The following is a 19,375-nucleotide window of genomic DNA, read 5'->3' on the forward strand; positions in this document are numbered from 1 at the left end:
TCATAGAAACTTCATAGATTTACAACAATATATTTTGATGAATTTCAGAGATTTCTTTTTTGTAAAGTAAGAATGTTTTTTCGAAATAAGAATTTAATTTGAAAGTAAGAAAGTTTGTCAAAATTTTCTTTTTATCTTGCATTAATTACCTTCTCATGTATCTTTCATTTCAATTTCTTTGGTACAAAATATTATAATTTAATCGTTGATGGGTGTAGTTAAACATTGCGATGTCATCGTGACACTGAAAATATGCAATTGACAAAAATATTGAAATAGAAATAAATGAAAACTTTCTATAAAAATAAATTATAAACGTGTAAAAATTTCATTATTACCGAGAAAGTAGAGTGACATTGCTTCTGCACAAGCAGCGATCGGCGAGTAATTTAAGAAGTATTCTGGTCGTTATCACGTTGGTGAAAGAAAAACAAAAACGTTTACTTTACGAATTGGGAACTTCCAACTTGTTTTGTTTCAAATGAGAGAAGACACTCTTTGATATCTGTTGATGTTCGAAAATTTATTTAAACTGTCGAGAATTCGATTGGCGAAATCGATAAATTTCGATAATTGAGTGATATCGACGCGACACTTACTAAACCTATAAAAAGGCGAAACGGAAACCATTGATACGTACATAGATACTAAATAGATTTAGACAAAAACGTGTAGAAAGTGACTAATGCAGCGATGGTATTCGATTCTGAACGGTCTGTGATCTATTTCTTAAATTATTTGAATATGCAAGTTGTGACATGTTATTTTAAGAATTGTTTTTCTTTACGCAGATCATCATATATGCGTTGTGATTCCGAAGTGGGAGACATGCTTGATTATAGAGGTATGTAAAAGCTAATGAATTATATTTATTTATTTAATTTATTTATTCTCTATTCATACACCGTATGTGTTTGTGGACATATATGAATCAGGTAATGAATCATTTATCATTAAAAACATAAAACGTTGGTTAATTTAAAATCATTTATTGAAATCTGGCATGCATTGTAATGATGAATTATTCATTCTTATTAGTTACGCGTTGGACATTTTGGTTTAGTTTTCATTTCATTGTCCGATTGAAATTAATATATGTCTGAAATTAAATAATGATGAAGTGGTTGTGAAAGTATTGTCAATCTGCATGTAGCAGTAATGTATAATCACTAAACTGAAGATGTTCATGCATATTCGTATTTTTACAAACCTAATGAAAGGAATGGAATTGAAATGGAAATTTCTTTCTTTCACTAAATATGATAACAAGCATTATACCACGTACATTTTATATGTATACCTTTTTGCAGCTTTAAGCCTATCAATGCATAATCATCCGCAGTCTAGTAATAACAAATTATTTATGCCAAATTCATATGTATTAACAAATTTAATATGTATTAACTACAAGACGGAGTAAAAGAGGATTCCAAAAATTTATTCAATACTTTTTTCTTATTTTACAAATTCGTGAAATTCTGTTACTGAAAGACAAATTGTAAATTCTAGCGTATGAGTACATGTAATACTGAAACATATTTTAGTCGCGATTTTGCGTTTAATACACTTCATTCGTTGACATTGGATCTTTTCATGTGAGATAATGTATGCACGTGCTTGAATATCGTCGACCGTCTCTCAATTCAATATTTACATTTGTAATTCCGCCTTCTTTGTATGATGCAATTAGGTAAATGATATCTTCATCCAGAAAGCAAACTTTCAGGAAGGACGACATTCCTCTTTTAAAAATAGAAGACACAAACCGCGCTCCATACCATTCATATTTATCGTGAATAAGGATCGTGTCATAGAAGAATCGATGATCATTCGTTCAAATCGTACGATCTACAATTTATGGATTGATTGGATATTATTTAAAGAAATAGACTATTTCTGAAGAATATTTTGAGAAGAATTATAATTACAATTGAATATCATTGCAGATAAATCGATTGACTTTATTCTACGCAAATATTGGAACTCAATTGTTATTAAATAATATAAAGCAAATTATATTTGCAATGTATATATATGCATACAGTGGTTCATGAAAGTTTGTCAAAAGACATAGACAAGAAATAAAATACTCTAGAAGCCTGTATTGAAAGGATATTCGTTACCGAAAAAGGCAAACTATCTTTGAAGGAAAGGTTCTTGAAAATACAGATGGTAAAAAGTCTAATTTTAGTAAAATTTTTCTTACACTACGAATTTTCCGTACGCCTAATATTCAGAAGAAGTTTCCTATGTATACATATAAAACATTTTGAAACTTCATTAACATTATAACGAGACATGATTACCACAATTATATTGGTACAATTTAAAACCAATCGGAAAATGTATATAGAAGTTACAAGATATTTACTGCAAACAAACATACTTAATAAAAAATTAGTATACAGCACAATAACTATAGATATTTGTAGTAATATGTTATGTGCAATATTGAAAAGTTTATAAAATTTGTAAACCAACTGCTATTCAAGGCCATCATCATCATCATCAGTATAAAATAAAACTCTATTTATTTAGTATACAGCATTAATAACTACTTATACATATAATAAGCGTAATAGTGATATGACTAGTAATACTGAATATTAAGGCTTATTAAATAATAGAAAATTGACTGTCTGAATACTTTACCAATATAATCATGATAATCATATTTCATTATAGTACTAATAAAATGTCAAAATGTTTCGTATAACATACATAATATATTCATAAAAGATTTCTTTTATTGTTCAAATACTTTCGTGAACTTTATATATTAAATAATTATTCCAAATCAATAGTTTATTTAATATTCGTGGGATTGTAGAATGCGCATTTACCAGCTACGTAATACTTTTCAAGGAAAAACTGATTCAATTAAACATCTGAAAGTGCACATTTGCGTATTTCAAACATTTTTTGAACATTGTTCTACCGCTCTAAGGTTGATGCATCTACCTTAGAAAATGTATACGTTCTCACCAATAATTGCTTAAGTAAAATAAAAAGTTTCTTCATTCTGTTTTTATATACAATAGCATTTACGTACATATTGATACATATGTATACAAAATCGAAGCCAAAGTTCCGTGTTGTCAATCCATTTTTAAGTTTCTAGTATTATTTGCCATTTTGACATCGTGTGAAGTCGTGTCAGTGACACAGTGACACGTGTTATACAAAGTATGGCATTAGGGTTAGGTAATATTTTTCAAAATTTTTCGATAGTTGCTCTAATTTCATTACCTATTCTCTTCATAAAATATTATTTCTACAAAATTTTTGCTTTAGACAGCAAGGTATTTACTTAAATTTATGTTTCTATTTGTTTCTAGATTTATTTAGATTGATCGTTTATTCGTTAACGTAGCATGTTCATAGTGAAAGTATATCTAACTTTATTTTAACATGATAAATATAATAACTAATCATAATTATAGATAGTCATGCCGCAGTACTCACGGACCCTGACCGATCTAATCGTCCATCTAATTCGGATAATCTAAACGAAAGATCAGTAAGTATAATTCATTAAATGAAATTCGAAATAGAAGCATGCATCATTTAACGATTTTGTATGTATAGATGAATTTCAAGCTATATCCTTAATTTGTATATTGATGAAACAGATTATTTAAGATCTCAATCACAGATAGTGTAATGAACATGTGAGACTCGAGCATTTCATAATATTTGATTAAAACATTTGAGTTCTATGTATGTTATCCTTGTATATAGCCCCCTTGTTTATCTTAAGTACGAATGATATGAAAGTGTGTAAAAAATAAAGAACAAGATATACAAGCACCTTTCTCAATTATGTGTTGGAATCAGTCTATATATTACTTCAGTTATCATTGCTTTATCATTAAAATACATAAGCAGAGATTTACTTTTATTTAAAGGTCAAATTGTTTTCTGTTATCATATACCTCATTTGAATTTGTTTTTATTCCTTTTGATATTGTTTCATTTAATGTGATTTCATAATAATAATATTTCATAAGTATTCAGTTCATTAATTTTATAACAGCCACTATGTAAAAACTAATGACATGAAAATCATTCAAGAGAGAGAAAGTAGAATATTATTTAAAAATAATTTATAAGCAATCTATTCATATTTTGTGATCCATTTTTTAAGTCCACATTTGATTATTAATTCCATTCTTGATATTTCTCCATCAAAAGATTCTCTATAAGAGATATTTTTGTATATACACATTTGTGTAATTGAAAAACTGAGACTAGATCTAGATCTACTTTTTATAAAGTTTTAGTAATGCATGGTTGGTTGTCTACATAGTTTCCAGGTTTGCCAGTGATGTGTGGTTTTATTGAGTTTTATTCCATCATTCCATCCAGGCTTTTCCATTATATCACTGATTGGTCTCCCAAGGTGCAACACATTATTGCTTATGATGCTTAATTGTTTCAGTGGTATGGTTTTCTGGTTTTATATATATATTTTTTATTTTCCTTCTTTTAAGAGAAATGCAAACTTACCAGTGTATCTTATATTGTATTACTCATAACGTTGGTCACATAAATTATATCATATGATTTATTGTGCTGCACCATCACATATCCTATGGTACATGCTAAAGTGCCTTAATATGTGTTGCTGGTATTTCACGGATTTTTATGTTTCACAAATATATTTTTGGCTATGTGTTGTTATCATTACATACCATTTTTTTGTATTTTCGTTTAAATTCCATTATTTTATTACATTCACATATTAATGTGATACAACTATGAATAAATCACCAGTGACATTAACATGATCACACTGTTTTGTAATTTGCATTTTCTTTAATTTCTAATGAACAGGACACATAGGAATTGCTATTTTGTTTTAAAATATCTATGAATATGTAATACTTTCTACTTTGCACTTTAAAAGCAAACAAGACAATATTTATTTTTCTTAGGTACCAGGAGGATGGACCATCACATTAGCTTTAGCAGCTGTTACCTGCTGCTTAGGTTCAGCTGTACCAACAGGATTTAATATAGGAGTACTAAATAATGCAGCCCATGTGAGTGTCTCAACTTGTGTTTTATAGAAACTTGTAAGTATATTTATTTATTAAATATATTTATGTTAATTGTAGCTGGTGGATGCATTTTGTAATGAAAGTATTAGAGAAAGATATGGTATGGATGTATCCAAAAATGGCCTGAAGATAGTTTGGTCTAGTGTTGTCTCAATTTTTCTCATTGGAGGGGCAGCTGGTTCATTCCTCTCAAGCTGGGTAGCAGATAGATATGGAAGAAAAGGAGCACTGTTTGTTGGAAACATATTTGGCATTATAGGAGCTGCAATGTTTTTTCTAATACGCAAATTAAATTCAATCGAAATTTTGTTAGCAGGCAGATTACTTGTTGGTAAGTTTTAGGATACCAAATTCAAAAATGTGAAATTATTTGTTACATGAAAATTTTATATCTTTCCAGGACTATCTGGAGGTTTCGCAACAAGCATAGTACCAATGTACATGTCAGAAATTGCACCGCTTAGACTAAGAGGTGCAGTTGGAGTAATATGTCAACTAGGAATTACATGTGGAGTATTTTTAGGGCAAATTGCAGGGCTTGATACAGTTTTAGGAACTGAAAATTCTTGGCATTATATGCTAGGAGCATTTGTTCCATTATGTATATATGCCTTGGTTTTTACAAGCATTATTTTACCAGAAAGTCCTAAATATTTATATATAATCAAGGAACAGAAGCAGAAAGCTTTGGATGGTTAGTAAAAACACTAGTGTTGTAGTAATTGGTATATTCACAATAACATTCAAGACTATTTTAATATTTCAGAACTCAGTAGAATACGTAAAATGGATATAATGTTACTAGAAGTAGAAATTTCTAGTCTACAGCAAGAAATAGAAACAAAAACAACAGCGGAACCTTGGACTATCAAGCGCATTTTTAAAGATCCAAATCTAAGGCTTCCTGTATTTTTAGTTTGTATAATACAATTCGGTCAACAGATGAGTGGTATAAACGTTGTATTTTACTATTCTAACTCCATATTTATCAATGCTGGACTTGGCATTACTGGAGCACAATATGCTACTCTTGGTACTGGCGTGGCTAACATTGGTATGGCTCTTGCTTCGGTACCAGTGATGTCAACTTTGAATAGGAGAGGTGTCCTCCTTACTAGTATATATTTGTGCTTAGGATGTTTGGTAGTTTTATGTATTTCGATTTTGTTAACTGTAAGTAAAATTATTTTGAATAGAATAATTTTTATTAGAAGTTGAAAGTTTAGCTTGTAAAATAATTATTTGTATCCTTACAGCATCTGTCATCGCATATGCCAATAATATGTACGATAGCCGTTCTGGCTTATGTGATATTTTATGGAATTGGTCTTGGACCAATACCATACTTCATTGGATCTGAATTATTCGACGTTGGTCCTAGACCAGCAGCTATGGCACTTGGTAGTGTTTTTAATTGGGGTGGAAATTTTATAGTAGGCATGACGTTCCCAACAATAGAAAGTATTATGGGACCATATACTTTTTTAATATTTGCCGTATTTCTTTTATTATTAGGACAAATTGTTAGGTATGTAGTAAAAAATCAAATTTATAAATGATACAATCATTTGTAATTACTTACGATATATACTGTAATAATATAATATTATTCTATATAGGATATACTTACCTGAGACTAGAGGAAAGAATACGATGGACATAGCAGCATTAATAAGTCAAGGATTTAACTCTAGACCAAATTCCATCCGTCATGGTTAAATTTAAAAACTGGTACTTTATATGGTCTAATACTTCTTTCTAGTGAATAGATAGGTTTACAATTTTTTCGTTGTAAGGTTTATGTAAATATTTAATTAATAAGGGTTATTTTTTTACAATTTAGATAAGAAATTTATTATACTTTTATTTTTTATTTTGTTAATACTACATTTATCTAAACATCTGTATCTAAATAATTACAAATTTTGAAATATTCGATTTACTAATATAATTACATCATTTAATTATTTTCGAATACATGAAAAGATAAATTGTTAGATTTTACATTTGTTAACGAAAATTACAGTCAGATCACATTGACACTAAGTATCCGGTAAACGAACCAATGTTTTTAAATATGTAATTGTTATTCAAGTATAAAACATTTCACTGCCTATGTAAGAAATTTTATTTTTTTATTCTATAGCATACTTAATACGATAGTTTAAAAATTATAAAATTCTTTGCTACATATTTTACAAATTTAAACAATTGTTAATTTTGTAATATGTTATATAATTGGTCTAATTTTTCATAAAATACTAAACAAAGCACTGTGTGCGGTGCTATTCTCATCCACGTTGGAAAAATTCCTTTATATAAACCAGAGAGTCCTTCTGTTCGTAATATTTTAATGATCGCATCCAATAGTCCGTTATACAACGTACCTTTTCCGCTTACGTCCGTCTCTATGTTTAATTATAAAATTATCAGTCCTACAAGTCTATCAACAAAAGTTACTTTCGAAATATTTTTGTTAAATTACACTCACGTTGATTGTAGAGCCTTGTTGCTAAGACATCAAATGGTTGCATAGTGAGAGCTACACAACTTCCACCGATTATGGAAGCCAGAAAAGTCAGAAATATCGGTTGATCTGTAAACACCTTAAAAAGAAATATGAAATATTGTAATTTTCATTTATACTATTCTGAACGTGATATCTATTCAAATATTCACTTGTAATGAGCGTAACCAATCCGCAGCTAAACCGAAGGTAGTTAACTGCGTTGCGGATCCTACAAAAACACGTGGTATATTCGCATACCAGCCGCGATACAAAGCCACTATCCCACCTTCTTTCCAGAGAGATTTGAATGCACTCCAGGTTCCTGAATAATTATGCTGATAACCAACGGCTATGGTTTGTGCTGATTGCGCTTGTAATTGTGTTTTTACCTATTGCGATGAGAAAGACGAATGTAATATAAAATTGCTCATTGTTAATTAAAATACTGCAACGATGTGTCTTGATAAATTAACATATCAATTTTAATATAGATTACTCATGATATTATTGATACTTAAGGATCATCTTTCATACAAAATAATTAACAACGTAGTAAAGAAGAATTACCATATAGAACGGACTACCAAGAACAGCTCCAACAGAGCCAGAAGTTCCAGTTAGTACAACAGTCTTTAAAATATCAGTATCCCCTTTGTCATTAGTGATTAGGTCGTACTTTTTTGCTGTATTGTAGATGCCTAACCGTATTCCATTGAGCACAACTTGAAAATATAGGGCCGGTACGATACCGGCTTGTAAAGCAGTTATACCCTCGTGTTTTGCAATTAAATAACCCGCGTGTAAGGTGTTTTTATATATTTTTTTGTATGTGTTTCTTGCTTCTAGCTCTCCTTGTAATTGTAATCGTACTTTTATCACATCAACTGGGTTCGTAAAAAATCCAGCTCCTACCGCTGCTAATGCACCAATTGCAAACTCTATACCTGGACTAATAAAAGTTAACAATTAATAAGTATAATTATAGTTTTCTTACTATAACCCATTAACCCTTATTAACCCATTAAGGATCGAGAAATAGTTTATCATAATATTATAGATATTTCAATATTTTTTAATTTCATAAAGTCGTTTAGGTGAGAGATATAATGATGAATAAATATTTAACGAATGCTTGGAATTCCATTTTCTGACTAAAATGTTAAAATACAAAATTTGATAATGTAAATTGGTTAAGAGATGACTGCGAATAAAATATTGACCCTTAATAAACTAATTAAAATATAATTCATTTAAAATTTCGTACGAAATATACTTATATAATTATACTTCAGCGGAAGTAATATATAACGCTATTCAGCTTTAAGTTAACTCTTATTAGTTTTGAAGTAATTCACAGAGTAACCTTTGAGAGAATGTTTAACTAGATGTAAAAATAATGCAATAACGATAATTTTATAAACTTTATTATATTGCAGTATTATACGAAATGACTAATATGATGAATTACATGAATAATTGAAGTTCAAATAAGTACAAAGAAAATATTAGTAATACTATTTCACTACTGCACACATCTTAGTAAATTATTAGTGAGAAAAATGCTCTTTATTTTCTAATCTAAGTTACAATAAACACTAAACAAATTCAATTAATTTCTAATATGGAGTTTTACTTGCAGTATCAACGTGGCTAACATTCACATCAAAAAAGGTCCCAGTTACAAAATTAGAAATAATTCTATTTAAATAGAATAACAGTTATTAGTATTAAAAATTCTTACCAAAGTAAATGTTACATTACATTCATTGAACCAAACAAACAATAAAACACTGAATGAAAAACTGATCAAATCAATGAAATAGTTAAGTCATCACTGACCAAGGAATCGAATTCATAATTATGATATAAAATAATCATGATCAATTGTTACAAATTTTATATCATTAAAAAGCATGGGAGTAAAAAGACTATAATAGACGTGAAAATTTGACTTTCAAATACATATTTAGGAATGTGCAATAGTGATATTAATCGACCGGCCGATTTTAGACACAAAAAAATTCTTGCATAACTATCATCCACCATGCATATACATACATATGTAGGAATGATATTGGAGTTAGCTTAAACTTAAACTACATATCATCGGTTAGAAATGCGTAATCAGTATTAAAAGCTCACGGTCTGCTGATGCTTGTATTCGGCGCTGCGGTCATTTCCTATATATAATAGTAAAACGTTTCTGTGCGCGCGATGCTAATTTAAATCGAACTTAATTACTTCAGCGAGTAACGATACTGTCTCTGTTTTTATCATGACTGATCATATTTTCTCTCAGAATTGTATAATCACTTGATTGCGTGAGGTTTATATTTTTTTAAAAATGACTAGTGTCAAGGTCAAGATTTAGAAGGCAGGATATTTTGTTGAGACTAAAGAATTTCTAGTTGGTATCATTATGCAATAGTATATATTAGAAACATATAAAAATTATATTTATATAAACTAATGATTAATAATATGAATAATATCTGAAAAATTTACCAAGTTGTAACATGTTCAGAAATTTTTGCGCATGCGTTGATAGGTATAGTAATCGCAATTAGAATTTGATGAAACTAAGAATCGTTTATTGTACATTTATTTAATAGAATTAGAATAACTAGTTCATAGAATTTGGTGATTATATCTAGTGAAAATTTTTGAAGATATAGTTTGGTGTTAAATAAAGTAAAATACACAATGGTTTGCAGCTATAAGAGCTAGTAATAATACAGCGTTATTCGAACTTCGAACTTGTAAATTATTATGTAGTTTCATCAAAATTGTGAGACTACCTTGAGATCGATTGTTCTATAATAGTTTCTTTTAAAGCTTGAATTCATTAGTTTATAGTCTTTTTTTTCTTTTGACAAAATTGTCTTACGCTTAAATAATTATTAGTAGTAGATTGAAAAAGATTATTATTATCATGATCGAAACAAAATTTATACTGTCACATATACTATGTATACAAAATGTATACATAGAGCATTATTGTTTAATGCATGATCAATGTACATTTATGTTATGCAAATATTATTATTATTAATCCCTAAATGTTAATTGCAATATGTACATTTATTTTACATTTTTTACTTGTTTTATAATTGTCTGTTATACTAAAACTACTTCTTTTATTTTATAATAATCTTAGAAAATTCTTTAAATGCTTAGATTATGCAACAGATAAACTTCCACCAGCTTTAGAAATTTTAGCAATCTCTTCTTTAAATTTAGCAATTGTCTCCTTTGCTAAGGTTAATTTTTCCTTAAATTCTATGACTTCCAATCTTATTTTGTTTCTTGCTTCTATTATTGCTTTCATTGTAGACTCCTTTTTGGCTTCAACTGCATAATAGAATAAAAATAATTTTCATATATGTATATTAAATCATTAATTTAAATAAAATGACTATATACAATCTGTATTATGGCGCCAAACACCAAAAGTTGTAGGTTTACTGGAGTTCAGTAAATGTTGCATTAAAGCTGTTGGATCTTGGAAAACTATTTCTTCATAAAACTCGGACACCAAGCTCTTTTTCCCTAGTTGTATCTCAGGTGTTGTTTGGAACAGTTTTAATATGTGATATATAGTTACCTATTTAGAATATAAATAATTTCAATAAATTTGCATGATTGATATGCTTAGAATTATGAAGAATCTACTTACAGGACGTTCATTAGGGTCATGAAAATAAATTTTAATTACAATTTCAAATTCTCCCCAACCAGTTTCACTGAGTTCATAGGGAGCTTTGGTCATAATACGATTTGGATTGTTGTAACTTTCATGTAATTTAAAGTGAACTTTTTTAACGTATGTAGACATGTCTTCATTATGATATGGTTTAACATAAACTGTCCATTGATGTGTATGGCCATCTTCTTCCCTTTTTTTACCAAAATAACGGGCTATATTGCCATACACAATTGGTTTCACTATTGTAACACCCTGGTTCAATAAAATTTAAATAATTATTTTTCATTCTTCTTCAACTGTACAATAAATACTCGAATAATTGTTATTTTAATTACTATTATGTTACATTTGTTTGTTGCTTTTTTCTACATGTATAGGTTAGGAACACAAAAGTGCATCGAACTTTTCATACTATTTAAAGGAAATATACCTTAACTCTACCACCAGAGTCAGGGCCAAATTCGTTAGTTGTTGCCATCATCCTGATTAGTTGTCCTGTTCATTACATAAAGACAAAATATTGGAAAATATCAACTAAGTGACATTACTGCCGATAATTTCAGCGCTACCTAGTTTACACTAGCGCTATCTGGCATGACGCTAAATATTCGACACGCTTTTATTATAAAAAAGAACATATTTTTGCGCATTTTTTATAATGCAATAAAAATATAAGGACGCAATTAAATGTTTAACATTTATATTAATCTTAGACGCAAAGATGGGTTGAAATTAAAAAACAGAGTATATTGTTCTCAAGTAAATGTATTTTTTCTCATCGTGAAGGGTATTAAAAAAATATGTACACTTCTCTTAAAATAAATTACACTTCGAAAAGTTCTTGATTTTCCACACAGCATAATCTTCTTGACAAAAATATTTTGGAATCTATTTCCTAATACCAGTAACTAGATTATCATATGAGATAAATTTTTGAAATATAACATGATTCTCGCTCGGCACGATAGTTTCCGTATAAGATTAAAGACAGCTGTTTCCTAATCGATAATATATGCAACTTGATAAGTTCATAATCGCCAGAATATGTTAGTATTAATAAAACATTTCTATAAAATACATAAACGTCATTATATAACCACTATGTATGTTAGAAATACCTGCGGGGATTGATTTTTTTTTCTTTCCTATCGACGATTTACAAACAACACGAAATATATAACAAATCGAGAAGTTAAACATGTTTAACGCGATATCATTTTTTAAATATAATACTCAAAATATAGATATAGGATTTTAGATATCAGGAAACTCAGTATCGGAACAAATTTACGTATGTGGTTACATATGCATTTAAGTTTCATAGGATTCTCTCCGTGATTTCGATTACATACAAACATCTGTATTTCGTCACAAGTCAAAATTTGTCACATTTTAACGCTACACTAGCATACGGCACATATTAGAAAATCGACAGAATAGAAAGGAACCCTTTGATCACGTAATTCGTATAGAAATAATGTCGGATGGTATCAGACATATTTCGTGTATATTTGATTAAAATAAGGAGTTAAATGGATGCACGTTGCATCGGACGTATAAAGGCAGCCAGCTGCCAAAAGAATGCATCTTCAGCACCTCGTAACGACGATTAGAATTAGCTCTGTCGTGCTACAATGTTGTCGTTATCAGGTGCGAGGCAATTTTTCTTTCCTTCGGAATTGTTCCTCTAGATATCCCGGGATCTGAAAAGAGTTTATACAACGACCGTTATATCGTTTAGACAATGGTTTGTAGCCATATACTAAGCATTAGCTACTACATTTCTACTCCATCTAGATGAACAAAGATGTAAAAAGTAATTCGCACATAAATAATTAAGCAGGTTTTAATAATAACTCTTATAGTCACGTCGTACCGTTAAAACATATATATACATATACTTTATTTCCAGAGCACTTATTCACTACGACGATCAACGTTTAAATATACGTATAAATAAAATATACGATTTATTAAACAAACTGGACCATAAATGCAATCCTTCTGTGTGCTTTACGGTGACGATAATTACAAATATATGCAGGCTACTGTGACAACAAGTTTAACACTAAAATTGACACCTACGTGCGTGATACTACGTCTCACATTGTTTATTACCCATACTATTCTAACAGAAAAGTACATGCGACGCACTGTTTAATATACAAAGATTAGAATTGGATGACATTTAGGACACATTAAATCAAGATTAGATACGAGGAAGTAGTCCCAATCCACTAATGGTCAGGCATTCTGAGAACATTAAAACATAAGAAACTTAAGGAATCGAGGTATTTTATTATGAGTAAGCAAAATAAGAGTGTGTCAATTTTTTCTTATTCTTTCTCTTTTGTTTCTGCTCGGCATAAGGATGTATTTACAAGGAAGGAAAAAGAAACAATTGCTACTAGTCAATTGTGATCATTTTTACCTTTGGTTTTGGTCGATGAGTGTTCACTGCGTCAATTGGTAATCGAATATGTTCCACTTTACAACCATAGGCAACTGGCGTTAATTTAATAATAGTATGTAGTGGCACTTGTAAATATGGCAATTCATCTGGAAGGAGACAAATATGATCAAAATTATTTTGTAAAGTGGAAAAAGAATAGAATCTTTGAATCACATGAATTACAGTAAGAAAAATAATGTCATGAGAAAAGATAAATATTATTTACTCATCAAATAATGGTTTGAAGTATAAGATAGATTACGTATGTATTCGACGCGTATGAAATTGAGTAAACTACTCGCAATTTATGGAAATAAAATTATGTAAACAAGAACGACGGGTATCTTGGACTTCCGTCATACGTATAATTTCGTCACTCCCGGTATCTCGCTTTTTGCATACATATCTATTTTGTTCAGTTCATTTCGATACGTCGAAGGTCCAAAGTTATACAACTTCAATATTCCCTGTTCAAGTATACATACGTTTATGTCGTATAACTATGATTTCTGTATTTACGATGTGGATGCATCTTATTCATCCTTTATTAATTTGATTAAGCAGTCGTTCTGATAAAGATATCTTCTCTCAATTATTTATATACTAATATCAACCATATAAATAAAATATTTGTAAATAAAGATATTTACCCGCACTTTTGTCTAGGAAGTAAGCAAATAGACATCGCAAAACTGCTTGGTGGCTAACAACCAAAACATTACCCTGTCGTTCTAATTCCATTATCACTGGTTCCAATCGCGCGACCAGATCTTCGTAACTTTCCCCTCTCGGATAACGATATGAGAATTTATTTTGATCTCTCGCGGCAAAGTCTGTCGGATACTTTTCTGCGATTTCTTCATAAGTCATTTCTTCACAAATACCCTGTGCATAAATATGGTTTAATTATTATCATAAATAATTTTATATGCAAATATTTTTTTTGTCATTCAATAACTTTTATTACATATAAAGTAAATGTTTTATTGACCCTAATGCAATTACTGTTTACAGGGTACAAAGAAGGCCATCTTTTATTAGTCCAACGTTAATCAAACATTTAAAAAGGAATTTTGAACGATAAAGTGTAAGAAACAATACTTTTTAATTCTATTCAAAATCATCTGATAAATTTTCATTGAAAACGAAAGTAATTAATTATTTCTCAGTTTACCGCGTCAATCTCATTTAACGCTTTCCATCTTTCTTGGGGCACATTCACGTCACTTGCCGTTTGAATGGTCCTCTTCAGCCAGCTAGTCCACACTCGCAATCCCTACAATTATGAAAAATGTTATAGTTTGCTAAAATACAAAACCAAGATTTTTATCTGCCCCATGCCTGTGCTCATACCTGAATATCCTGACCAGTGATGTAGTTAGCCAATGCTTTGGCATATTCCCAGCCCCTAACGCTCAACTCCGAGTCTCCGCCTATCTTACCTTCGAGGTTCATCACGCTCTCGCCGTGCCTAGTTAAATAGATCGTACGTGGCACTATGTGGATGTTCATAAGGTAATAAACTATCCTACTTTGTATGTGACCCTCGTGCTTATGGACCAGCACTTTCTCGCCAGTGTTGTAAATTTTCATAAAGGATAAATCGCTTTCTTGATTCTCGTCCAATGGCTGATACTTTTCTCGATAGTGCTCGATTCGCAGCATGAAATCAGCCAGTACTTCCTCCTTGTTCATATTCGTATAATCTGGACTACTCACTTTTACCTACACGTTAAAAAGTTTTATGTTATTAATTGTTAATCTTTCTTAATTAAAATGTTAATAACTTTGTCGCAAGGAATCAAAACTAATTTATGAATTGATTAAAAAGGAAAAGCTCTTTCATTTCCTGTGTATTTGATACATTATCCGATAAGAAATTGAAACAATATTTAAAAATAAAACATTTGAATCTATGTAGATCAATACTTTAAGAATTATTACGAGTTTCAAATGGACTTAGAAGAGCAATTTCCTTACTTCCATGATATTCTGTTCAACGATCTCAGGATCGTTGCAAACAGATTCGACAAAGAAGAGCTTGAAGCCCATTTTCTCGACCACGATGTCCCTGATTAGTTGTCGTCTCTCGATGGTCGAGTTGGTGGCGTCGAACACAGCCACTTCGCCGTCCCCGCTCTCCAACCATTGGCAGACGTCCTTAAGGGCGTCCATCGCGCACTGGGTACGTATTGCCATTGCTTTAATATTATCAGGACGGAAAAATTCGTGGCATTGATAAGCAGTGGTTGCATGTCGCCTGTATTCTCCCAAGTTGAACACTTTTGTATTTATACCAATCCAATTGAGGTATCTACACAGCTTCTTTGAGATGTACGTTTTACCACGAGCAGGCAACCCCACCATAGCAATCACATGCGGCTTGTTTACACAATTCGCTCGTTCGCCTGCAATTATCAAACATATTACATAAAAGAAAGTTTCAGAATTATTTTTTATCGTATGCTGGTCATTTTCAAGAAAATATTTTTGATTAGATCTAATTTTATCGGATTAGGATCCAAATATCGTTATACATACACATCAACCAGTTATTGGGTTTCATTTAGATAGTCTACCTAACATGAAACGGAAATTAATTTTTTCAAGTGCAATTGTCACTGTGCGATATCGTTCAATTTTCACGCAGTAGTAAATGGCAACTGTTGATTTCTAGTAATATTAGTCTGGTATTTCGTTCGATACGTGCACAATGCGTGCTTTATTTATCTATATATTTTTATACATATGTATACATATGTACATAGATATATTTTTTATTTGTCTTTGTTAGTTTTCCTGGTATATTAATAGCGTACTGTCCTTCAAATGCGAGAAAATTATCGTATTAATTTGTTGTTATTATTACTCAGTCGCATGTTCCGTTAAAATATCTGATAATTGAAGATACATAATCGTACGAAGTCTGGTCTCTGAATCTGCGTAGATCGCTCATGCTCTTAACATGCCTTAGATTTATAACGAGAACGAAATCAACTAGCTGTCCAAAGAAATTTACGCAATTTCGGGTCAGTGCTATTAATGACTACTTGCCTATTTTCACTGGCTTAAAATACGGGAATAATCGATCCGGAATTGTAACCAAAATAACGGAAATTGAGTTGTGAGATCAACGCATTTTTTACGATTCGATGATCTTCGCGAGATAAAAATTAGATCGCATTGTGATGATATGAACCGTGTTTGGTTCCGATACAGCTTTTCAAACGTAAACATTTTGTTATCTGACACTCTTTGCGAAATAACCTTATGACTCGACAAACATGTAAACGCGTGCCATCATTTTTCATCTTTCGTCCAATATTCTCAGATTAACTTTATCGTTCAACTATTTTTAGTAATCGAGCAAAGACCAAGGTACAATTGCAGGAAAGATATAACCACAAAAAATACCTTCTTTGCAAATTTTCATGAGATAAAGAAACGCATCAAATCGGCGATTCTTCCATCTACTTAAAAAATCAATTACCTTTGCAACTCTTACAACCAGCGCTGAAACAGTATTTACGGTACTTCATTGTTTATATAACAAATATTCTTTTGAGTTCTAATAAGTGTTTTTCATATTATGATTATTTGGGATTGTTCTCGTAAGTTTATTGAAATAATACTTATACAATAGAAATTTTCTAATGTAGAATTTTCATTGACTTTTGAGATACTGATGATCGAATGTTTGTATGAACACGCGTAAACTAGAAATTCTGAAAATAAGGTGGATTGATCGTAGCAATGAATCTTTGCAATCAAGGTCAAAATTAAAGTCGTTCCTATGGTGTCAAATACAGCTTCGTACCGGTTTCAATCAGTTTCACGTTACCATAGATTTCAGTCAATTAATACGATCTCTTGTCACATACATATGCATCCTACGTAATCGTGTCATTCGTGTGAATGCGGCTCACGCGGTTCAACATGGAATATCTTTTCAGGTTATGTTCTCGTAGGATAATGATAGAATACAGTAACAGTAACCCATGTGATAAATAGCATATATTTATAGAGAAACTAATATTTCTAAGAATATAATAAATATCAAAAAGGCGAAAACAAATGACAAGTACTTTAATAAAAAGATTCACTTTGCAATCAAATGAGTCTCGCTTCTCAATTGTTTCTTCAAAAAACTTCAATACAACAGTTTCTATTACTTAAAAAAGCAAAAAATAAGCATTAGAAATATTTAAATTTAATTATTTATATTTAGGTTTCAATATTTATGGGGGAAATAATAATATTATTTTTCAGTATATCTTACCACGAATAGGAAAAGGCTTTGTTTGAATGGTGTCCGAGCTCGGTGGTGTGTAATGCATTTTGATTTTTGGATCAGTCATCCTACGACACCATGTAGATCTTCTTTCAGCCTCAGTAGACTTGTACAGATGTTTCAGTAACTTCTGTTTATTAAGAAAAGGAACACTGAAATCTCAATTTCACTAAACCAAAACACTCCACGTATGTGTCACTTATTAAACACGCATTAGAAGTTCGTCGTGTTAAGTTCACTGTCACTGCGGCCTCATCCTATAATTCATATTTACAGAATGTCATCGTACGTTAAATTTAGTATATGATGTTATATAGTTATTATCGCAGAACTACTGAAACGATGAGATTTGACGAAAGTGCTGCAACAGGGAGTCGCGACCGCGAGCTATCTCACCAATGTGGGAGAGAGAGAGAGAGAGAGAGAGAGAGAGAGAGAGAGAGAGAGAAGACTCTTCTTCAGGAGAACTATGCGCATCTACTGTTCACCGGAGAAGTCCAGACTTTAGTACGCACCGCGCAACGCAATGCATATCCCTTGAATTTTACAGCGATTATTATTACGTACAGATCGTGGTGCGGGGAAATCTTGTCAGCAGTAACTCTCATCGTGTGGCTCCGTTTTCTTTTATAAAACGAATATCAAATGACGTTTCACTGTGTTAAAAAATACTCTCGTTTTATACATAAGACATATCATTTTGAAAAAGAATTGATATGCTGAAAGAACGATATTTATTTTAAGATGAAAACGAATCATAGATATATATTGGATTTTTGACAAACACCACTGTTATATGAGATACTTCTGGCCAGTCCGTAGCCTCGAGAATGATCACGCGACTTCTTTTGACGTCATTTATTGTTTTCCAACCAATTCTTCCTGGTTTGATATAGAAAAATATGAGACCATTGAAACGAAGGTGTCCCCTATACTTTGTCGTACTTACTGCAAATACTTGTTTACCAAATATGAAAATCTGTGGTCTTCCGTAAAAATGATAAGTTTGACCGAATCCCCGCTTATTTTATCACTTGTTTCGGTAACCAATAAGAAACATTCGCAACTAAAAATGTAGCGAATAGGAGTATGTGATTCTGCAGAAGGTACCAGTTATGCCGTGTCTCTTATAGATACATTAAATATATTTTAAAGGAGGAAAAGATTCTGTTCTTTAAAAAGCTAGTTATTGTATTGTGTGCCGTGTGGGGAGGGAGAGTTCTAACAAAAAAGACTAGATTATCATGCTAGGGATCACTAGTGTCCAGATTTTGTTCCTTTGTTAAATTCTTTACCTTGAATAAGATTTCTTATTTGTAAATGGACAGGTATAAAACCTTTATATTGATCAGAA

The 19,375-nt window shown here is 30.8% G+C and overlaps 4 protein-coding genes across 12 annotated transcripts; 1 reads left to right on the forward strand and 3 right to left on the reverse strand.

The window, feature by feature from the left end:
• Positions 1-594: 594 nt before the first annotated feature.
• Positions 595-7,188, forward strand: LOC138178543 (solute carrier family 2, facilitated glucose transporter member 3). Of its 5 annotated transcripts, none has more exons than XM_069110504.1 (9): positions 596-713; positions 792-844; positions 3,444-3,520; positions 4,938-5,045; positions 5,121-5,394; positions 5,464-5,757; positions 5,830-6,236; positions 6,320-6,591; positions 6,683-7,188. In XM_069110504.1, exons 1-9 carry the CDS (start codon positions 694-696, stop codon positions 6,780-6,782), a joined length of 1,605 nt encoding a protein of 534 aa, XP_068966605.1. In that variant the 5' UTR covers positions 596-693; the 3' UTR covers positions 6,783-7,188. The 5 variants fall into 5 exon arrangements, with proteins under 5 accessions (XP_068966607.1, XP_068966605.1, XP_068966608.1 ...); XM_069110507.1 differs by lacking the exon at positions 596-713 and adding an exon at positions 4,310-4,443 and having other exon boundaries at positions 790-844; XM_069110508.1 differs by lacking the exons at positions 596-713; positions 792-844 and adding exons at positions 3,153-3,302; positions 4,310-4,443.
• On the reverse strand, positions 6,987-9,871 carry LOC138178545 (solute carrier family 25 member 35). 2 transcript variants are annotated; one of them, XM_069110510.1, is made up of 5 exons: positions 9,715-9,871; positions 8,140-8,521; positions 7,743-7,961; positions 7,555-7,669; positions 6,987-7,471 (listed from the first exon to the last, which is right to left on the reverse strand). In XM_069110510.1, exons 1-5 carry the CDS (start codon positions 9,747-9,749, stop codon positions 7,278-7,280), a joined length of 945 nt encoding a protein of 314 aa, XP_068966611.1. In that variant the 5' UTR covers positions 9,750-9,871; the 3' UTR covers positions 6,987-7,277. The 2 variants fall into 2 exon arrangements, with proteins under 2 accessions (XP_068966611.1, XP_068966612.1); XM_069110511.1 differs by lacking the exon at positions 9,715-9,871 and adding an exon at positions 9,412-9,624.
• Positions 9,872-10,594: 723 nt separating this feature from the next.
• On the reverse strand, positions 10,595-11,873 carry Gas41 (YEATS domain-containing protein 4 Gas41). Its single transcript, XM_069110512.1, has 4 exons — positions 11,709-11,873; positions 11,249-11,530; positions 10,996-11,176; positions 10,595-10,923 (listed from the first exon to the last, which is right to left on the reverse strand). The coding sequence occupies exons 1-4, from the start codon at positions 11,757-11,759 to the stop codon at positions 10,751-10,753; spliced, it is 687 nt and encodes a 228-aa protein (XP_068966613.1). The 5' UTR covers positions 11,760-11,873; the 3' UTR covers positions 10,595-10,750.
• Positions 11,874-12,025: 152 nt separating this feature from the next.
• Positions 12,026-18,420, reverse strand: Pfrx (6-phosphofructo-2-kinase/fructose-2,6-biphosphatase). 4 transcript variants are annotated; one of them, XM_069132816.1, is made up of 7 exons: positions 18,010-18,420; positions 15,711-16,138; positions 15,084-15,455; positions 14,905-15,006; positions 14,381-14,615; positions 13,710-13,837; positions 12,026-12,981 (listed from the first exon to the last, which is right to left on the reverse strand). In XM_069132816.1, the coding sequence occupies exons 1-7, from the start codon at positions 18,086-18,088 to the stop codon at positions 12,925-12,927; spliced, it is 1,401 nt and encodes a 466-aa protein (XP_068988917.1). In that variant the 5' UTR covers positions 18,089-18,420; the 3' UTR covers positions 12,026-12,924. The 4 variants fall into 4 exon arrangements, 3 of the variants coding, with proteins under 3 accessions (XP_068988917.1, XP_068988919.1, XP_068988918.1); XM_069132818.1 differs by lacking the exon at positions 18,010-18,420 and adding an exon at positions 16,272-16,439; XM_069132817.1 differs by lacking the exon at positions 12,026-12,981 and adding an exon at positions 13,353-13,531.
• Positions 18,421-19,375: the final 955 nt, after the last annotated feature.

The sequence above is a fragment of the Bombus flavifrons genome, chromosome 3 (genome assembly GCF_040668555.2).
Source record: "Bombus flavifrons isolate JBK064 chromosome 3, iyBomFlav1_principal, whole genome shotgun sequence".
Classification (NCBI taxonomy): Eukaryota; Metazoa; Arthropoda; class Insecta; order Hymenoptera; family Apidae; genus Bombus; species Bombus flavifrons.

What these genes read in the sequence shown, in the direction of transcription:
- Gas41 (XM_069110512.1), bottom strand. Translation starts at nt 11,759, where the DNA reads ATGATGGCAACAACTAACGAATTTGGCCCTGACTCTGGTGGTAGAGTT. An exon ending in ACTCTGGTGGTAGAGTTAAG is followed by an intron (nt 11,531 to 11,708) that starts GTATATTTCCTT and finishes TTATTGAACCAG; the next exon opens with GGTGTTACAATAGTGAAACC. An exon ending in ATGACCCTAATGAACGTCCT is followed by an intron (nt 11,177 to 11,248) that starts GTAAGTAGATTC and finishes TATTCTAAATAG; the next exon opens with GTAACTATATATCACATATT.
- LOC138178543 (XM_069110504.1), top strand. Translation starts at nt 694, where the DNA reads ATGGTATTCGATTCTGAACG. An exon ending in ATAATCTAAACGAAAGATCA is followed by an intron (nt 3,521 to 4,937) that starts GTAAGTATAATT and finishes TATTTTTCTTAG; the next exon opens with GTACCAGGAGGATGGACCAT. An exon ending in GTATTTCGATTTTGTTAACT is followed by an intron (nt 6,237 to 6,319) that starts GTAAGTAAAATT and finishes GTATCCTTACAG; the next exon opens with CATCTGTCATCGCATATGCC.
- Pfrx (XM_069132816.1), bottom strand. Translation starts at nt 18,088, where the DNA reads ATGACTGATCCAAAAATCAAAATGCATTACACACCACCGAGCTCGGAC. An exon ending in CGTTAAATGAGATTGACGCG is followed by an intron (nt 14,616 to 14,904) that starts GTAAACTGAGAA and finishes ATTTATGCACAG; the next exon opens with GGTATTTGTGAAGAAATGAC. An exon ending in CTTCCTAGACAAAAGTGCGG is followed by an intron (nt 13,838 to 14,380) that starts GTAAATATCTTT and finishes GTCTCCTTCCAG; the next exon opens with ATGAATTGCCATATTTACAA.
- LOC138178545 (XM_069110510.1), bottom strand. Translation starts at nt 9,749, where the DNA reads ATGACCGCAGCGCCGAATACAAGCATCAGCAGACC. An exon ending in AATACAAGCATCAGCAGACC is followed by an intron (nt 8,522 to 9,714) that starts GTGAGCTTTTAA and finishes AACTTTTATTAG; the next exon opens with TCCAGGTATAGAGTTTGCAA. An exon ending in ATTGGTTACGCTCATTACAA is followed by an intron (nt 7,670 to 7,742) that starts GTGAATATTTGA and finishes TTTCTTTTTAAG; the next exon opens with GTGTTTACAGATCAACCGAT.